Below are 17,173 nucleotides of genomic sequence, written 5' to 3' on the forward strand. Positions count from 1 at the left end.
CGAATTACTACCGGGTGCAGCCTGCGTCGTTACATCATTTGTGGATCTCAAATCACGAGTTTATTAACATTAGATTAAAAGTGCTTAAAATATATATATATATGAGAAAATTTGATATATATATATATATATATATATATATATATATATATATATATATATATATATATATATATATATATATATATATATATCAAATTTTCTCATTTTCCAGTAATGTGCCATTACGTACGCTTGGCTGGTATTGGGATGTATTAAGAGAACTATTACATAATTTATACATGTACTTCTACTACTTACTGCCTGATCAAAAATAAAATGTCAAAACGATAGACAAAGAAAATTTCAAGAAAAATGTTTACATATTAAATATACAATCGTTTCCATAGACCTAATAGTGACTAATGGTAATAGATTTGGTAATTTGACAGCTAAAATTAATAACCTCAGGGATGATTTGCACACAGGCAGTTAGTTGAATAACTAAACGGAACGGAAGTTCAGAGGACCCCGCGAAAGAACCGAACCGACAGTCAATTCAAAATTTCAAAACAAACCCGAGATTGTTGTTCAGACACGCAATGTTTTTACTCTGACCTAGCTGGCTGTTACAGACGCAACTCAATTGCTCATTTAAAAACCGCAATACGATGGACGCAGATGAAAAGCACGACTCCGGTAGAAATGATAAATCGGTGGATACTCCTAAACCGCCTTTAATCGAGGATTTCCTCATTTTGAAGCCCATCAGCCGCGGAGCTTTTGGCAAGGTTTACCTTGCACGGAAGAAGTGCAATTCGCGATTATATGCCATTAAAGTAAGTCGGTTTGGTCTTTGACAACTTTAAATTAGTTAATTAGAATTATTTTTTTATGTCGCTAATATCCACTCTTCTTTTCTGTAGATGACAAAGAAAGCAGACATGGTTGATAAAAATATGATGGGCCAGATGAAGGCGGAGAGAGATGCACTTGCTTTGAGCAAAAGCCCCTTCGTGGTTCACCTGTTTTACTCCCTTCAGACAGCCACCAAGATCTATCTGGTAACACCAGAAACAAAAAATGGCACTTGCACAAAACACATTTACATTAACATTATCATTATAAGTATTATTTTCATGTTGTTTGTTTGTTTTACAGGTAATGGAATACCTCATTGGTGGAGATGTCAAATCTCTGCTTCACATCTATGGGTATTTCGACCAGGATATGTCTGTAAAGTACATTTCAGAGGTTGCACTAGCTTTGGACTACCTCCACCGACATGGTATAATCCACAGGTACTTTGATACAGTTTCTTTAGGTTGATTGATTCATCTTTGGGTGAGGGTGAGATTAATTGTGTGACCTGGAAATTTACCTGAAATTATAACTTTTTAGGGACTTGAAGCCAGACAACATGCTCATATGCAACAAAGGTCACATCAAACTGACAGACTTCGGCCTTTCTAAAGTCAAGCTTGACAGAGGTACGAGTCCCATCAGCTTAACACCTGAACAAAGTGTGACCATTACCACTTGTAATATTAGTAACATTTCCCTTTATTTTATGAATGTACTCCCTATCAGAGCTGAGTCTTATGGATATCCTTACTACTCCATCCTTGGCTAAACCAAACAAAGATTACTTCCGCACTCCGGGTCAAGTCCTCTCCTTAATCAGTGCCATTGGATTTGTAAGTGAATTTATATTATTTTGCATGGAGAAATGCCCTAATTGCATGCTGTATGTATGCATATTTGGTGTTGAATAATGACTTTTCCTTGATTTTTTTATTTTTTTTTAATCAAACAGAATTCACCTGCAGGAGAAGCCAAGCGTCACTGCAGTACATCTGCTGTGTCCAGTTCCATGTCCTGTGGCAAAATAAAACAGAAGAATAGCTCTCTTGGTTCTCCCTTGATGAAGATAAAAGATCAGTGGTCCTCTCCGGTTCTTCGGGTTACAGGTCATTATAGATGTCAACCTTTGGCTTTTTCCCATCATTCATTAACCTTGTGGACTCACTGGTTATGCAAGGACTTTATAAAAGGCTTGTGCGTACTTTAGCTTCCTAGTGAGATCTTGACATTGAAAATGTGTTTTAACAGTTTTGGTTTATATGTATTATCTCTACAGGACCCAACAATGTTGTCTTTAGCCCTCATAACCTGTCTAAAAATCTGACCACCAAACTGCTGAAGATCAGGAAGAGGTGTGAGACGATGAGTGTATGCAGCACCACCGACACTGAAGGTGGCATCAGTCCACTGTGGGAATGTGAGGACATACAACATACCGGTGCAGATGTAAGCGTATACCATAAACAAAGATTTTCTTTAAAAAAGAATTCATTGAAATTTGCCATCATCAGCTCCTATACTGACCTTTCAGATTTGAAAGAAAAAAAACGGATTTTCTTTTCTCTTTCTTCTTTAGAAAGAAAATGAGCAGAAGGGGGAATTGCATTCTGAGTCCAAAGGGCCCGACCAAGACGGCGCGCCCATCTTTGGCTTCTCTGCCGGTGGCACGAGCGTTCTGTCAGATCCAGACCATCTTGCAGAAAAGAGTCCTCACACCAACAAACTGGGGTCCGCAGCTTCGGATGACTCTTTTCTATCAGCCTCATCCGCAAAGAGAAAATTTTCTGACATTGGGAGAAGCCCCGTCCCACTGGAGATCCAAGCCAAGAGGAGCAATGCAATCTATAAGAGATGCTACGAGATTCCAGAAGAGACTATGAGGTTTCACACTGGCCTGACTGGAACATTTTCAACCATCCAAATAGGTGACTTCATGGTCTCCACTGAGAGGATTGGGTCAGCTGAAGACCAGATCCCAAAGCGCTCCAGTCCCATTGCTGTGGCCAAAAGTCTGTTTAGTGAACTGGAGGACGTGTTTGAAGACGAAGCCAAGGACCTGTCGCATTCAAGTTTCACATCACCACTTGCCGGGAACAGTGACATTTGCAGGAGCTTGAGCCTCGACTCTGACGGGTCTATGCACGAAACATCCCTCACTATCGACAGCCATGCATTTTTCAAGCCAAGCACATGTTCCATAAACCGGAATTTAGCATCACCCGAGGAACAAAAGGAAAATAAAGACGTGTCCGTCACTGAATCACTCCCACAAACTCCCTCTGCTGTTAACACTGGAACACCCAAACTCGGTCACTTTAGCCGGGGAGGATCTCAGTGCTCCTTCCTTAACCAGCTCTCTGATCCGGCACAGTCCTCCTCATTCCTCAAGCCGCGAAATGTTGTAGCTTTCCGTAGCTACTGTAGCTCCATTAACCGCTCCAATGCATCAGGGATGTCCCGATTTAGCGTCGGTTCTGTTGAGGCTATGGACATGTCCACAACCGCTTCTTATCACCCTGCGTCTGGCAATGCAACACCAGTGCAGAAAAGACCCAGCTCCAACAGCTCACTCTATCAGGTACGCATACGAAGACACAGTTTAAACAAGGTTTTGCACTGGCTGTACAGTTGTAGAACTCCTCATTCAAAGCGGCCTCACAGAGCCATTAGACTGGTTGTAGTCTTTTGTGTAGGGCTGGGCGATATGGAGAAAATCAAATATCGCGATATTTTTGACCAAATACTTCAATATCGATACTGCAACGATATTGTAGTGTTGACTATTGGTGCTTTCACAAAATATTTACATAATGAGATTTTTTATAAATAATCATCAGTAATGTGGATATGACTAAGTGGGTAAAGGCAAATAATAGAACAGTTACAACAATCGGGTAAGTTCAGAAAATGACATCACTTTACTGTAATGCCATATTACGATATCCAAAATCTAAGAAGATATCGATATATTACCCAGCTCTACTTTTGTGCACAGAAGGTATCTTGGGTACACAAAACCTTTGTGAAGCTTGAAAGGTCTTTAAAAACAAAAATGTGAGTGGTGGTGAATCAACTTCCAACTTTCAGGGCATAGTTTGTGGTGTATTACATTGTAATTGACATACATGTCACAACAGTTATTAATTTAAGGGCAGTTGGATTAGATTACACATTGTGCAGTTTTTGATTACATTTTTTTTCTTTTTCTTTCATGCCATTTTTCACGTTTCCTTTTTTTATTCCCCTCTCGCATCAGACTCCTCAGCCCATGTCGACCACTTGCACCCCTTTCAGGACCCCTAAGAGTGTCAGAAGGGGTGCACTGCCTGTTGAGGGCGCACCCATTTTAGGAACTCCTGACTATTTGGCTCCAGAGCTGCTCTTGGGAAAACCGCACGGTAAGAAAGGGAATGCAAAATTCCAAGCACCATGACAAACACAACAACACAGAAAAAGCCCGACGTGTTCTTACGGTATTGACATTGGATGGTTGACATTGTAGTCCCTATGACAGGCCTTCTCTTTGAGTTTCAGGAAGTCGTCAGTGTGGTAAGTTCATAGTGTTATCGCTGTTTGTGCAAGCGAGCTTGCATGTTCACCCAGCCTGCTAATACGCTAGAGGAAACGAGCTGATTCTTTCCCCATTCTCCTTTCCCCACTGGTTCTGTTTCTGCCCCTTGGATTAGTGAACAAACTGTGGGCCTCATCAGAGGGAAGGGGGCAACATTTAAACTGTGATTTATAAAGGCTACAAAAATGGGATCGTCTTCTAACATTAAGCTAACACCATTGTTAACAGCTGGGGGAATCAGGCTGATGTGCTTTTAACTGGACAATAGGATTTTTCTGCTCTTAAAATCTGTAGATTTGGGGTAATTGGGCACATAGTCAATGTGCTATGGCACTGGCTTTATGTTTTGGATATTTAACTGCAAAATGTAATCTAATAATAACCTATTGTTTTAGTTGTTGTTCATTCAAATGTTAACACACTGAAGGCAGCATTTCCTGTCAGTCGCCCCATGCCATTTCGTCGCATGATTGCTGCTATGTGAATTCATTAACGGACGGTCTGTGACACGAACGATCCTGTGGCAGTATTTATTCATCGGCTGTCATGTGTCTTTCTGAACTCGACACTAGATCATTGTGAGAAATGTAGTTTTAAATCCTTGCAGTCATTTAAAACTACCATGCTAGTCACAAATATCACGGGACGTGTGCGACGTATTTAATTGTATTTGCAAAATGACAGCGCGATTGGTAATGACCGATATCTCAGGCCTATTTCATTCGCCTACAGGTAGAATGAAGTGTATACCCAGAAATTCCATCCCTCCATCCTCAGCCTAACTTAGTCCCTGCTTCTGCCACCGCAGTACAATCAGTGCACTCTAACAGGAATCGCAGGGGAAACTGTGGTGTTCGAAGCCGCTGCGGCAGCTGTATGAAATGTGACCTTTCTTTGCTTCCATCCAGACTGCATGGTGGATTGGTGGGCGCTAGGTGTGTGTCTTTTCGAGTTCCTCACAGGTGTGCCACCTTTCAACGACGAGGCGCCTCACCTGGTCTTCCAGAATATTCTCAACAGAGGTGGGTTTAGTTGTCTTTTATAGGAACATCCAATCCTAAACCACAAAATGCTCTAAAATATGTTAAACAAAAATATGTATAAAGCCTGCCTTGACATATTACAGTTTTAGTTGAAAAAATGGTTGGATAATATTAATGACATGCTTTTGTTGCTTCTTTTACCACCTCGCTGTTTAACAATTTTAGATATTCCCTGGCCTGAGGAAGAAGAGGAGCTGTCTGTAAACTCAAGAAATGCGATTGAAATCCTCCTGACCATGGACATGACAAAACGAGCTGGTCTAAAGGGTGAGGACCACTTTTCATTTTTTTTTTTTATTTCTGAATTTAAAGCGTTGGTCCTCAGACCTTCATGTAATTGATTAGAAAAGCCATTGATTAAGTGAGTCCAAGTGATCGACAAAGTGCACAATTTTAATTGTTGAAGTTCCTAATCCAACCAACCTATCAATAGGACTTTCTGGTGTGCCAAACATTAAAACACACCTGATATAATACGGAGTACACAACTAATAACTAAATCTACTTAGTGATTACACTAGTGATGTTTATTTTTAACACAGCAGGCCTATGTTTTATTGTATGACCAATTTTTTTTAAATTATGTATGAGAACTTTGCTTGAATTTATGTGGTTACAAAAAAAAGGATTTTAACCTTTTTTAGGTAGCTATAATCAGGGAATCGCTGATAATAAAAACGCTAATATTGGCCTGCGTTTCAACACCTGTTGTAAGTAAATCTAGTGTGTTTTCTAATAATTTTTGCTTGAACATCCACCAGAGCTCAAGCGTCACCCCCTGTTTGAGGGCCTGGACTGGGACAACCTGCAGAACCAGCCGATGCCTTTCATCCCTCAGCCAGAGAACGAAACGGACACCTCGTACTTTGATGCGAGAAACAACGCTCAGCACATCCGCATGTCTGGCTTCAGCCTGTAGACGTCCAAACAGCAACAGTTGAGTTTTATCAAAGCAGCCTGCCAACTGCCAAAAATAAATTCACATCCATTATACAAACAAATACACGGTAACGATGTAGATTCTGATTGGTTCTCTGTTCGTTGTAATACTTCAAAAAAACAAAAACAAATTTTTTTTACCTATGTGCAATCGCCGTTCACAAGAGCCAGAAAATAGCTGAATCTGTTGACTTATTTACAAGTGCAATGCGTTGTAGACCGTAAACTTCTTTTACAACCATTTCACATAGTTGTCTCTTAACCCTTGTGTTGTCTTCCCGTCAACCATGAAAACAAACACTTTTGTTGTCCCTATCTCAACGTTTCAGCTGCTTTTTTTCCAAGTTTTAGTGTTTTTTTTTTTTTTTTTTTTTTTTTTTTTTTTCAACGTTTTGGTCACTTTTTTCAAAATTGATATCGCTTTATCTGACATTTTGTCATTTTCTCCTGGTTTTTTTTTTATTTTTTCTTTCTTCATTGTTTTTGTTGCTTTTTCCAATGTTTTGTCGTATTTTTAGTTTTTTTTACATTTTCTGCGCTTATTTTGACATCCCATATTTTCTAATATAAAACACTTTGAAAATGGGTCAAATTTGACCCGAGGACAACATGAGGGTTAAATTAGGTTTTTGTACTAGAAAAATAAATTTTGCTACGGATTTACCTTCATAATAGGTGTTGATTTCTTTTGTTCTATTGATTGATAAGTTCATGTAGACATGGCTCTTACTACCTGATAACTTTGCATGCAGTTAAGCTTCTTTTTTTTTTTTGCTACACTGTTAATTTCTCTTTGAGGGGTACTGAAGGAAAATGCTAATATATTAATCAATAATAATTTTATATGTAAATCTTGTTAATAACATTCACTGCCATTGTTTTAAGACTAGATAAGAGTACTTTGTATTCAAACAGAACAGTTTGGGCTGCTTTAATGTCATTTTGTGTGTGTGTGTGTGTGTGTGTGTAATTGTGATGTGATCTCCTGTCCATTTTCTACACTACTATATTTTTAGAGAAGTTCACTTGGCTCCCAGCTAATTTTTGAAATTTTAATCTTGTTCACTCTAAGAAAAAAACTTAAAATACAAATAAAATCTTGTTTGTAACATGGTGTACTTGGTTTTGTTGCCACGGGTTAGATGAGAAGATCAATACCACTCTCCATAATTTGCACTTTACTGTTGTTCCCCTTTTCTGCTTTAAAGGTCCCATGGCAAGAACATTTCACTTTGAGGTTTTTTAACATTAATATGAGTTCCCCCAGCCTGCCTATGGTCCCCCAGTGGCTAGAAATGGTGATAGGTGTAAACCGAGCCCTGGGTATCCTGCTCTGCCTTTGAGAAAATGAAAGCTCAGATGGGCCGATCTGGAATCTTCTCATGAGGTCATAAGGAGCAAGGTTACCTCCCCTTTCTCTGCTTTGCCCGCCCAGAGAATTTGGCCTGCCCATAAGAAAGAGAGAGACATAAAGCAAAGTGGCAGTTGGTCAAGGCCACACCCCTCTCCTCAATAGCATTTAAAGCTTCAGACACAGAAATGGCACATACTAAGGAAAGCTCATTGTGGGACTGGCTCTAGTGGCTGTAATTCTGCACCAAGGCTGAATTTCAGGAAAGAGACTTCAGATACAGTATTAGGGGACCACTAAGGTCTATATAAAATCATCCAAAAAGCAGCATGTCATGGGACCTTTAAATACAAAATCATGGTGAAATTTCCACCCAGTGGAAAACTCATTTAGTGTTAGCATGGTAGTATATGATTCTTTATTTTAAAATTGAAATCCTGCTATTAATCCCTACTTTTACTAAGTGCATCAGTATACAGTTAGGTGTTCATGGAACGCCATTCCATGTATCCCGTTCCTCCCCAACCCCAGCTGTAGACCATATTTTCTGAATGGACATGAAAGCCTTTTCAGTCTCATTTAACTCTCAGAGAGTGCATAATCATATCTGAAGTAATCTGGACAAATTAAAATGCTTTATGAAAACTTTTATTTTAGGCTTGGATTATTACATGCAAACACCCCTCTGTCCACAGGCAGAGAGGGTGAGAAAGCCTTAGCACATTTCAGTAGAAAGGTAAACTACTTTATTTTTTATTAAACATAGTGCCTCTGGAAAGATTAGTGCTATTGCAGATGCAAACCTTTGTAAATGATATAGTATTCTATATTAATAATACATGGGAATGCAATTAAAATACTGCATTTTAATCTGAACTGTACAGCTATTGTATACAATTTACATAGATCTCACTGCTCTGAAAACAATTCATGATTACCATTGCTCACACAAAATCTTTCCACCACATTCATACAAACATCACATTAAAATTAGACAAAATAAAAAAACTTGACAGCGTAAACAACAAAGGACAGTGACAAGTGTTATGTACTAATCAGACAGCTGAGTGGGCACTGAGGCCATGAGATATTCTCACCACCTCTTGGCTCACTATGTAGGTAGTGTGATGAATGTTAATTTGGTCCACCACTGGAACACTTATGCTACAATATGTGAATGTAAGAATAACCCGCATCTACATTATAAATGCACCTTATGATGTTGAGGCACCTCTTCTATTTGGAAAAAAAACAATTTGATGTGGAGACCACTTTGACACAAAGCACAGTCTGATATGCAGGACAGCTGATGAAAACATTTTTGATAACTTTGTCTAACCGATACACAACATTTAGCGGCTACTTTGAACTTTTACCTCATTTATAGATCTGAGATCAGCCCAGCAATGTCTTCATTATAACTCGCTAGAAGCAATAAATATTAATTTATTCTCTGAATTTAAACGAAATCTCACATATCAATACACTTTGACATTCAATCCTCCCTTCTAAAACTACAGTTATTACAACATTTTGTTATTATAGCAGCATTTCCTGGGCAACTAATGAAAACAAACAACAAAAAATTGTTAAAATGTATAACCACATCAAGCGTTATGCCAAAAACAACAAAGTTTTGGGCCATTTTATGTGCAACACAGCCTTAGTTATGGAAATAATTGACAAGCTGCTGTGGTTGGTTTATAAACAGGCTGACAACATCATATCTGTAAGTTCCCCCTCTCAACACAAACCATACAGAGAAAAACAAAAATTCCAGTATAGTGGCATCATCTTGAAAAGCTTATATTAATCACCGACTGCGAGCCCATACGTTCACGGTTCTATATGATTCGTCATCCACAGTACAACACACTTGAGAGATATCTTGCTCTCACTCATTACTCTAGGTGCCTTCTTCATAGTGCAAAAGCAAATTACTGGGCTGTGGGTCTAAGCAGGGGGGGAGTTACAGCCATTAGCAACCAGAGACATTTAGACGAGGACTCCTTTATCGTCCGTGTCCATGGGTGTTTGGGGGGAGAGCAGGTTCAGTTGATTCGTCTATTAAAAGAAGATGAAGAGGGAAATTAAGGAGTTGAATTGGGTAGAAAAATGGCAGTCGATTGCAATTACCATTTCTGTAAAAGGAATACCTTCTCCTCCTCTGCAGGTATAGGCGAATAAGCCACTGTACCACAAATGGCCATATGACAGCAAAGGCCAAACTGGTCGGGGAAATGTCAAAAGGCCACCAGGATGGTTTCTAGGGGAAAAGAAATATGTAGAACAAATTAATCGGCATTATTTCAAATTAAAACTGGTTCGCCAGTAGAACGTCTAAATCCTTTTAGTGCCTGCGAATGATCATTACAACTTTTATTTTAGCTGAAACATGGTTTTGGTGTAAGTATTTTTATTTTATTTTTTGTATTTTAAACCGTTTACCCGACTCCTCTTTTTCACCAAGGTTGATCCATAGGTTGGAGACGGAGACATTGATTTTGCCTGCAGAGAGTAAAAAATCAATAAAAAAATCAATACTTGATACTTGTCGAAGGACAAGGTAAGCAGCGTTGAAGTATTTCAGTGATCATCTGTACTCAGTGTTGTTTACAATGCCAAAGTACAAACTCCTTATCTATGTTATTTTTAGATGGTGTACTCTGCCACGCTATCAACTGTATGTTTAGTTGGATGTCATATTGAGCTGCTCCTCCATAGTTTCATTAGTTAATTAGTCAATAGTTACATTTGGGAGATTTTTTGGACGGGAACAAAACTCATTCCACTGGCATACTAATGGTTCTCATACACACGGATTCCAAAATTCATAAAATACCAACAAGCATAATCCAGATTCATTTATGGCAATATTATCACAATGCAACTGCTTTTCAGACTGTCTGTTTCATCAACGGTTTGTGTACTATGGATGTTACAGGGTTTCCCGCAGCACTTTGCAGCTTAGGCGCCCGCCTAACTTTGTCGTTAAAAAAACAAAACAACAACAACAACAAAAAATAACACAGAAAGTAGTCCCAGGTAGTTGTTTAAACGTTTGGTGTTTAAAATGTTAGAAGATAGAAAATAATTCCCATTATGATTTCTCAGAGTCCAAGATGACATGTTTCAAATTGCTTATTTTGTCAGGCAACAGCCCAAAACGCAAAGATATTCTATTTCCTATCTCATAAAGACAAATAAAACCAGAGAATATTCAGAAAGGTGGAACAAAGGACTGTGATGGTTTTTGGGACCTATTATTCCTGAATGAAGACGGACCGGTCTGACCTCTCATTCAGGGAATAACATAAATACAGTTGACTTGACCTGGCTAGCAGTCAGGGCCTCCAGGGTGTGAAGCCTCTCCAGAACACTCTGCATGTCCTCCTGTAGTCTAGCTAACACCACGACTATCTGCTCATTCAGGCTGCCTCCGGGTGTTCCTGCTCTCCCCCAGTGGTCCCCGTCCCCGTCTCCACCGCCGTACGGGGGCATCAGAGATTCCGAACCGTGGCCTGGAGACCTGGTGCCTGAAAACACAGAAGTTATACATAAATTGATAAATGTTCACAAAATGCCAACAACAAGAGAATGTACTGTACAAGGTTGCCCTCTTCAGAATGTCATCTGTGCAAACTACAAGTAGAAACCAAGGAGTACACAAGACCTGTAAAAAAAAAAAAAGGACAACCTTACCCCGTTCTCTTCTGACCATAGAGCTGTCTGACATGGCTGCATTCGGCCTCTGCGACATTGCTCCACCGCTCTCTCCGTCTTCTCCTCCACACCTGATGCCCTGCACCGCACCGTGAACCTCCTCCTGGCGCTCCTGTGCTGCCTGGGGCTCCTCTAGAGGCGGCAGGACGTGGTTCTCATCTTCATCCAGGTCGTCGAAAGAGTGGTTATGCTCCGAGTTCTGGAGAAAAAGCATGTTAAAAAAAAAATAAAAAAATCAATGACTTGCCGAGAGCTACAACCACGGCACCAAACAAGTGGTTTTAAAGTGCTCGTATTATGCTCATTTTCAGGTTCATAATTGTATTTAGAGGTTGTATCAGAATAGGTTTATGTGGTTTAATTAAAAAAAAAAAAAAAAAAGCTCCTATTTTTTTCCCTGTGTGTTGAGCTCTCTCTTTTAGCTACAGAGTGAGGCATCTCACTTCCGTTCCATCTTTGTTGGGAGTCGCACATGCGCAGCAGCTACAGTAGGTAAGGACTACTAGCCAGTCAGAAGCAGAGTATAAGGGTGTGCCACGCTAGCAGATGTGTGTGAGCATTACAACGTGTGTAACAAAGTGTGACGCGTTTGTCACGGAAGTAAAAGCTGGACTACAACAGAGCTGTTTGGAGCAGTTTGTGAACAGTGTTTTCTGTTGGAGATGGTAAGTCCCTTTGGGGTGGACTTTTGGCTTTTTCCACTTTGTAAACCTATAATGTGCACAAAAAAGATATATAACACAACAAACAAAGGAAAGGGAAAAAGACAAAAAGCATAATATGAGCACTTTAAGTTTTACTTGCCTCTTCCTGGCCAAACTGGTCCACAGAGTCGCAGTAGACTTCACTGTCCGAGTCACTGGCCAGGTGGCTGGGACCAGACACATCTTTACTGGGATCTGAGATCGGTACAAAAAAAGCACTGTAATGCAGAGTAAACGGCACTGTAATTAACAAAAGTGACACCGCGGAAGGCAGCGTTCGCTTAATTTGGGAGCTTTGTGTGCCATTTCCACGAAGCCAATAATTTAGTCCATTAAATCTTCAATCTCAGACTATACTGATATTGCACTATTACTCCCCCTTCCCTCGCTTCAATTGTTATTGTATATTTTTTTGTAAATTTGTAAATTCTATTGTATATTTAACAGTATTTTATATTTCTTACCGTCCTGTTTTTATTTCTTTATAGGTTAACTGAGAGTTGTACTTTGAGAGCAAAGATTAACTGAAGTCAAATTCCTTGTTTGTTTACGCAGACCTGGCCAATAAAGCTGATTCTGATTCTGATTGAAACTGTCCCAGGAGCAGCTGTTGTGTAAAGTTTTAAAGATTCAGTGTCTGCCGAGTCGCCACCGCTCGGGGAATGAAGCTTAGCAGATTATCTCCTCACGTGGTGCACGGGCGGTGGGTGAGGCCAGTACAGAGTCCTCAGCAGCAGAGCAGGACTTTCACAAACGCAAGCTCTGAAACCAGAATAGAACGCGCAAGCACTGGAACTCGGCGTTCCTGACCTGTGTGGTGGCCGTTGAGCAGAGGCTGGCCGACTGAACCCTCCTGAGAGCTGTCACTGTTCAGGGCAGCCCTGGAATGACTCCCATTGGTCAGATGGGTGACCCCGTTGGCCACTTTGCCGTTCGATATGGGCGCTTTGCGTCTCCTGGCTGAACCCTTCTTCTTTGGCTGTGAAGCTGCTGATTTCTTGTCTGAAATAAATAAAAAAAACAAAGAAAATCCCATTAACAAGATGTTTTTCTCACAGTATTTTATGACCAAGTATTTATAACTTGGTTACCTTTTTTGACGTCCCGTATCACCACTTCTTGCTCTTTGTCGTCTTCTTCTTCCTCTTCCTCTTCCTCTTCCTCCTCATCTTGTGTTGCTTCCTCTGACTTTTCATTCACTTGCTTTGATTTGAGCCTGGCCGGACGAGTCTCCAGAGTGCCGTTCATTTCCATCGTTCTGACGATGCTCTTCGCGACGCTCTTTGATTGCATTGAATTCAACACTGAACCAAACCCTGTGCAACATTATGGATTTCAAAAAACAAATACCAAAATGCAACACTTCACTTCCTGTTTAACATGAGGTCGAGAGACACAAATGGAGCCGAACAAAATCCTCATGTACTTTTAGCTTCTGTAATTAAAGTGCAGGATAACATTTTCAGCCACACAGACACTTTTCATTTGATACAGATAAATCCAAACTTTATCCATTTCTGATAGCAAGGGAAACATCAAATTGTGCTAAGCCACGTGTTCTGTATCACTAATTCTGCAAGCACGACCGCCAATAACAATAAGCGCCAAAAGCACCAGACCAGTACTAAACTACACCACCACGCTCTAACACAGTATTTACACAATATACTTGCCTTCCAGTTGCCTAGCAAACTGTGTCAAACGGGCTGAGCGTATAACAAAGAGGCAAATAATGAAAAAGGTTATGCTCCACATGCTGTTGTTGACATCACAAACTAAGTGAAAGGAGGTAAATAAAACCCACCTGTGCTCAGGTCGGATATCTGTGTGATCTTTTTCTTCTCATCAATCAGCTCGTAGAACGGGCCGAGGACGCGCAAGAGCTCCTCCACCTCGTCTGTCACGGGCATGCCCTCCAGAATCTAGCAATCGATGACAGCGGTGTTTAGCTCAAAGCCACGGACGGTTAAATAAAAAGTTTTGACGTTAATATCAAAATTGCTAGTATTCCTATACGATACAACAGTTAGATCATTCTGTGAAAGTAACGTACCAGCTTAATTTCGTCAACATAGGCTGCCATTGCTTCTTCTTTTGGCATATCTCCCAGAGAACTCCATGCATCCCTGAATCATTAAATAAAAAAAATAAAAAAACGGTATTATTATATCGAAGAGCTGGCCGATATGGAGAAAATCTAATATCACGATATTTTGGACACAACACCTCGATATGGATACTGTAGGGTTGACTATTGGTGCTTTCACAAAATATTCACACAATGAGATTTTTGACAAATACTCATCGGTAATGTGGATATAATGACTAAGTGGGAAAAGGCAAATAATAAAAACAGCTAGAATAGTCTGGTAAATTCAGAAAATGACATCACTTTACTGTAATGCAGCCTTTAAAACCAGGAAAAGACACTTATACCATATTACGATAATGATATCCAAAATCTAAGACGATATCTAATCTTGTATCACGATATCGATATAATTGATATATTGCCCAGCCCTATTATATCGCTTTTATCCAGTAAAAGAGAGTAAAGCATCTACGTCACCAAGATTGGTTTTCAACTTTGTCAACAAGGCCGGCTTAGTTGAGGTTAAATGTGTTCAGAGTTAGCGGAGGGTCAAAGGCCGAAAGAAACCTAACCCATTTATCAGTAACTACAGTTATTCCTTAACTAAGGGTTACATTTTTCCGGATTAACTTGCAGATCCCCCACCTCAATTTAATGGGACCATGAGAGAACCTGTGCAGTGTGGGTAAGAGGTTACTTTCTCAGAGTTTACATAACACAACTTGAGACTAAAAGAGGGAAAAGCACTATGGTCGAACCCCAGTGGAGAGAATTTGGCCCAGTCTTGCTTTGCACAAATAAGGTCAAACTGGGCCAAAAGCAACACAAGTTGTGTAATGTGCACAAGTACAATTTCAACACTCCATGGTTTATCCAGAATTAAATTTCACGATATGACTTAAAGACTGTGGTATTCACATAACTTGTGCTAGTCAGCTTGACACATTGAAGGAAAATTATTCCTGAAAGTGACCAATGAAAGATCCACAGAGAATAGAGTTATTAAATACACTAATATTTCCCTCCATAAAAGATCAAAAGAATGCAAGAAATCTGAAAAAAAATATTTCTTTTATCTTTACCATTTGGCTTTGCCAACTGCATCCCAGAAGCCAGGTCGGGGTATATTGCACGTTCCCACAGTGGCTTGTTTATAGAAACTGTAGAACTTGAGCATCATGTCATTGGAGGGCTGAAAGGGACCTGAGGGAAGTAAAGGACATTTCATACTGAAAATGTGCAAAATAGCTGCACTATTCTTACGGTTTTCTATCGCTTACATATCAGTGAAGTCTCTGAGATGAGAAAGAACTTTAAAAAGTGACTGTTGTAACTCTGCATTAAGGTATAGACTGCTGGCAGGGGGAGGCAAATCTGCGAGATAAGTGGATTAAGTCTTTTAAATCGCACAAGATCCAAAGCAGACCAAGCTGTTGCACTGCACCAAACTAGGTCTGACACCATTCTGTTTGTGCCCTACTGTATGTACCCTACTGTTAAAGCCATGGGGCGAACTGGCTTAAAGAAGTATTTTACTACTGGAAAGAGGGTCTTTTCATAAAACTGGGCTGTCTACGCAGTAGAATGGTGCAAAAGTTGTTTTTTTTAAGTTGATGCGACATGCCCAGAGGAAACAGAGAAAAGGGGCTGTGGTATTCTCTTTTGCTCAAAAAAGGTAGAAAAGAATGCACTGCATCGCACCAATAAACGCTTCTCCTGGTGGGTGACAAAACGTGAGCGCACATCACAGAATCACTATGGCGACCGGCTGGTAACAAACCATTGCGTCTGAGCCAGAGCACTAAACCAGAAGTAGCCTGCTCTATGAGCCCCATAGTGCGGAAGCAGCGGTGATCATCCTGGTAATTGTTTTGGGGGGGGTTTTTTACTCTAAATTTTAACTTTTTTTGGCGTCATGTTCCATGGAGCATCTCTCATAGGAATGAACAGGGCTCCGACTTGAATGCTGTATCCAGGTCTCTTTATACATCCACGGCAGCAGCCCTAGTATAGTGCTACCCAGCAGAAAAACGACAGATGACGCAAAACGCGTCATCTGGTGTTTTTTCTTTCTTTGAGTGGGGAGATCTGGGCACTAGTAAGGCGGAGTGAAGTTAAACATAGTTCAATTAACACACGCCACCAACATTATTATGATACATAGTTGTATGAATATCAGCAAAGTGTCCCTTTAACTGGCCCAAATGACTATTTTTCGACTGGTACGTTCACTTACCATCTGGGGCTAAACTCTTGATCACTTTGACGGCAGCCTCGAACCTCAGCAGGGTCAACCGGCTCTCATCTTCCACTTTGACACTCTCCACCTCCATCGTGTCCCACTGAGACAGTCAACACAAAACCTACAGACAGGCAGTAAACAAACACAGCGTCACATCTAGGACACAGCGTCTGCTATGCGACACACGTCTAACTGCCCAGATATTAGTAATAAATGCAATGGATACTTCCAAACGGTCGACGGAAACGCTCGAAACCGGCGAACCTTACCGTTAAAGTCAACGGCCTATCTGTTTGTCAGAAGGCGACCTGTCTCCTCAGCCTTCGACCAGCCATGAACAGCGTAATGGAGCCAGGCGGAGGTGTACCCTGGGAGTTGTAGTTTTAAACCGATATTTCCTACAAGCTCCACAATCCTTCGCGTCTACTACGACAAGGCTGTGGTGGAAATGTAGTTTTACGGAGAAACTAAACATGTGTACTGACTAAACCAAAACACGTTATTAGGAGGTGAAAAATAAGAAATTTTATGTCATAATAGTTATACATTTCGATGTCATCTCGAAGTCCTAACATGAAGCCACAATGTCTATAGATGTAAAACTACACTTACCATCATGCACTACTCGGTTTTTTTTTCTTCAGTTGGAAGGATGATAGGTAGAC

The 17,173-nt window shown here is 40.3% G+C and overlaps 2 protein-coding genes across 4 annotated transcripts; one reads left to right on the forward strand and one right to left on the reverse strand.

Annotated features, from left to right (window-relative positions):
- Positions 1-517: 517 nt before the first annotated feature.
- On the forward strand, positions 518-6,783 carry mastl (microtubule associated serine/threonine kinase-like). 2 transcript variants are annotated; one of them, XM_039790015.1, is made up of 13 exons: positions 518-818; positions 906-1,043; positions 1,141-1,280; positions 1,381-1,469; positions 1,570-1,676; positions 1,796-1,949; positions 2,120-2,289; positions 2,420-3,421; positions 4,100-4,241; positions 4,378-4,392; positions 5,323-5,436; positions 5,623-5,724; positions 6,219-6,783. In XM_039790015.1, exons 1-13 carry the CDS (start codon positions 651-653, stop codon positions 6,374-6,376), a joined length of 2,499 nt encoding a protein of 832 aa, XP_039645949.1. In that variant the 5' UTR covers positions 518-650; the 3' UTR covers positions 6,377-6,783. The 2 variants fall into 2 exon arrangements, with proteins under 2 accessions (XP_039645949.1, XP_039645950.1); XM_039790016.1 differs by lacking the exon at positions 4,378-4,392.
- Positions 6,784-8,379: 1,596 nt separating this feature from the next.
- acbd5a (acyl-CoA binding domain containing 5a) lies at positions 8,380-16,883 on the reverse strand. 2 transcript variants are annotated; one of them, XM_039790028.1, is made up of 14 exons: positions 16,778-16,883; positions 16,503-16,629; positions 15,349-15,469; positions 14,228-14,300; positions 13,979-14,096; positions 13,848-13,880; positions 13,266-13,490; positions 12,985-13,176; positions 12,275-12,369; positions 11,450-11,669; positions 11,081-11,283; positions 10,196-10,255; positions 9,904-10,013; positions 8,380-9,811 (listed from the first exon to the last, which is right to left on the reverse strand). In XM_039790028.1, exons 2-14 carry the CDS (start codon positions 16,597-16,599, stop codon positions 9,799-9,801), a joined length of 1,560 nt encoding a protein of 519 aa, XP_039645962.1. In that variant the 5' UTR covers positions 16,600-16,629; positions 16,778-16,883; the 3' UTR covers positions 8,380-9,798. The 2 variants fall into 2 exon arrangements, with proteins under 2 accessions (XP_039645962.1, XP_039645963.1); XM_039790029.1 differs by lacking the exon at positions 13,848-13,880.
- Positions 16,884-17,173: the final 290 nt, after the last annotated feature.

This window comes from Perca fluviatilis, chromosome 22, assembly GCF_010015445.1.
Source record: "Perca fluviatilis chromosome 22, GENO_Pfluv_1.0, whole genome shotgun sequence".
Lineage (NCBI taxonomy): Eukaryota > Metazoa > Chordata > Actinopteri > Perciformes > Percidae > Perca > Perca fluviatilis.

Coding starts and splice junctions, on each gene's coding strand:
- acbd5a (XM_039790028.1), bottom strand. CDS start 16,599: ATGGAGGTGGAGAGTGTCAAAGTGGAAGATGAGAGCCGGTTGACCCTG. Junction 14,097..14,227: donor ATGTTGACGAAATTAAGCTG/GTACGTTACTTT, acceptor ATCGATTGCTAG/ATTCTGGAGGGCATGCCCGT. Junction 13,177..13,265: donor GATACGGGACGTCAAAAAAG/GTAACCAAGTTA, acceptor TATTTATTTCAG/ACAAGAAATCAGCAGCTTCA.
- mastl (XM_039790015.1), top strand. CDS start 651: ATGGACGCAGATGAAAAGCACGACTCCGGTAGAAATGATAAATCGGTG. Junction 1,950..2,119: donor TCCGGTTCTTCGGGTTACAG/GTCATTATAGAT, acceptor TTATCTCTACAG/GACCCAACAATGTTGTCTTT. Junction 5,437..5,622: donor CCAGAATATTCTCAACAGAG/GTGGGTTTAGTT, acceptor TAACAATTTTAG/ATATTCCCTGGCCTGAGGAA.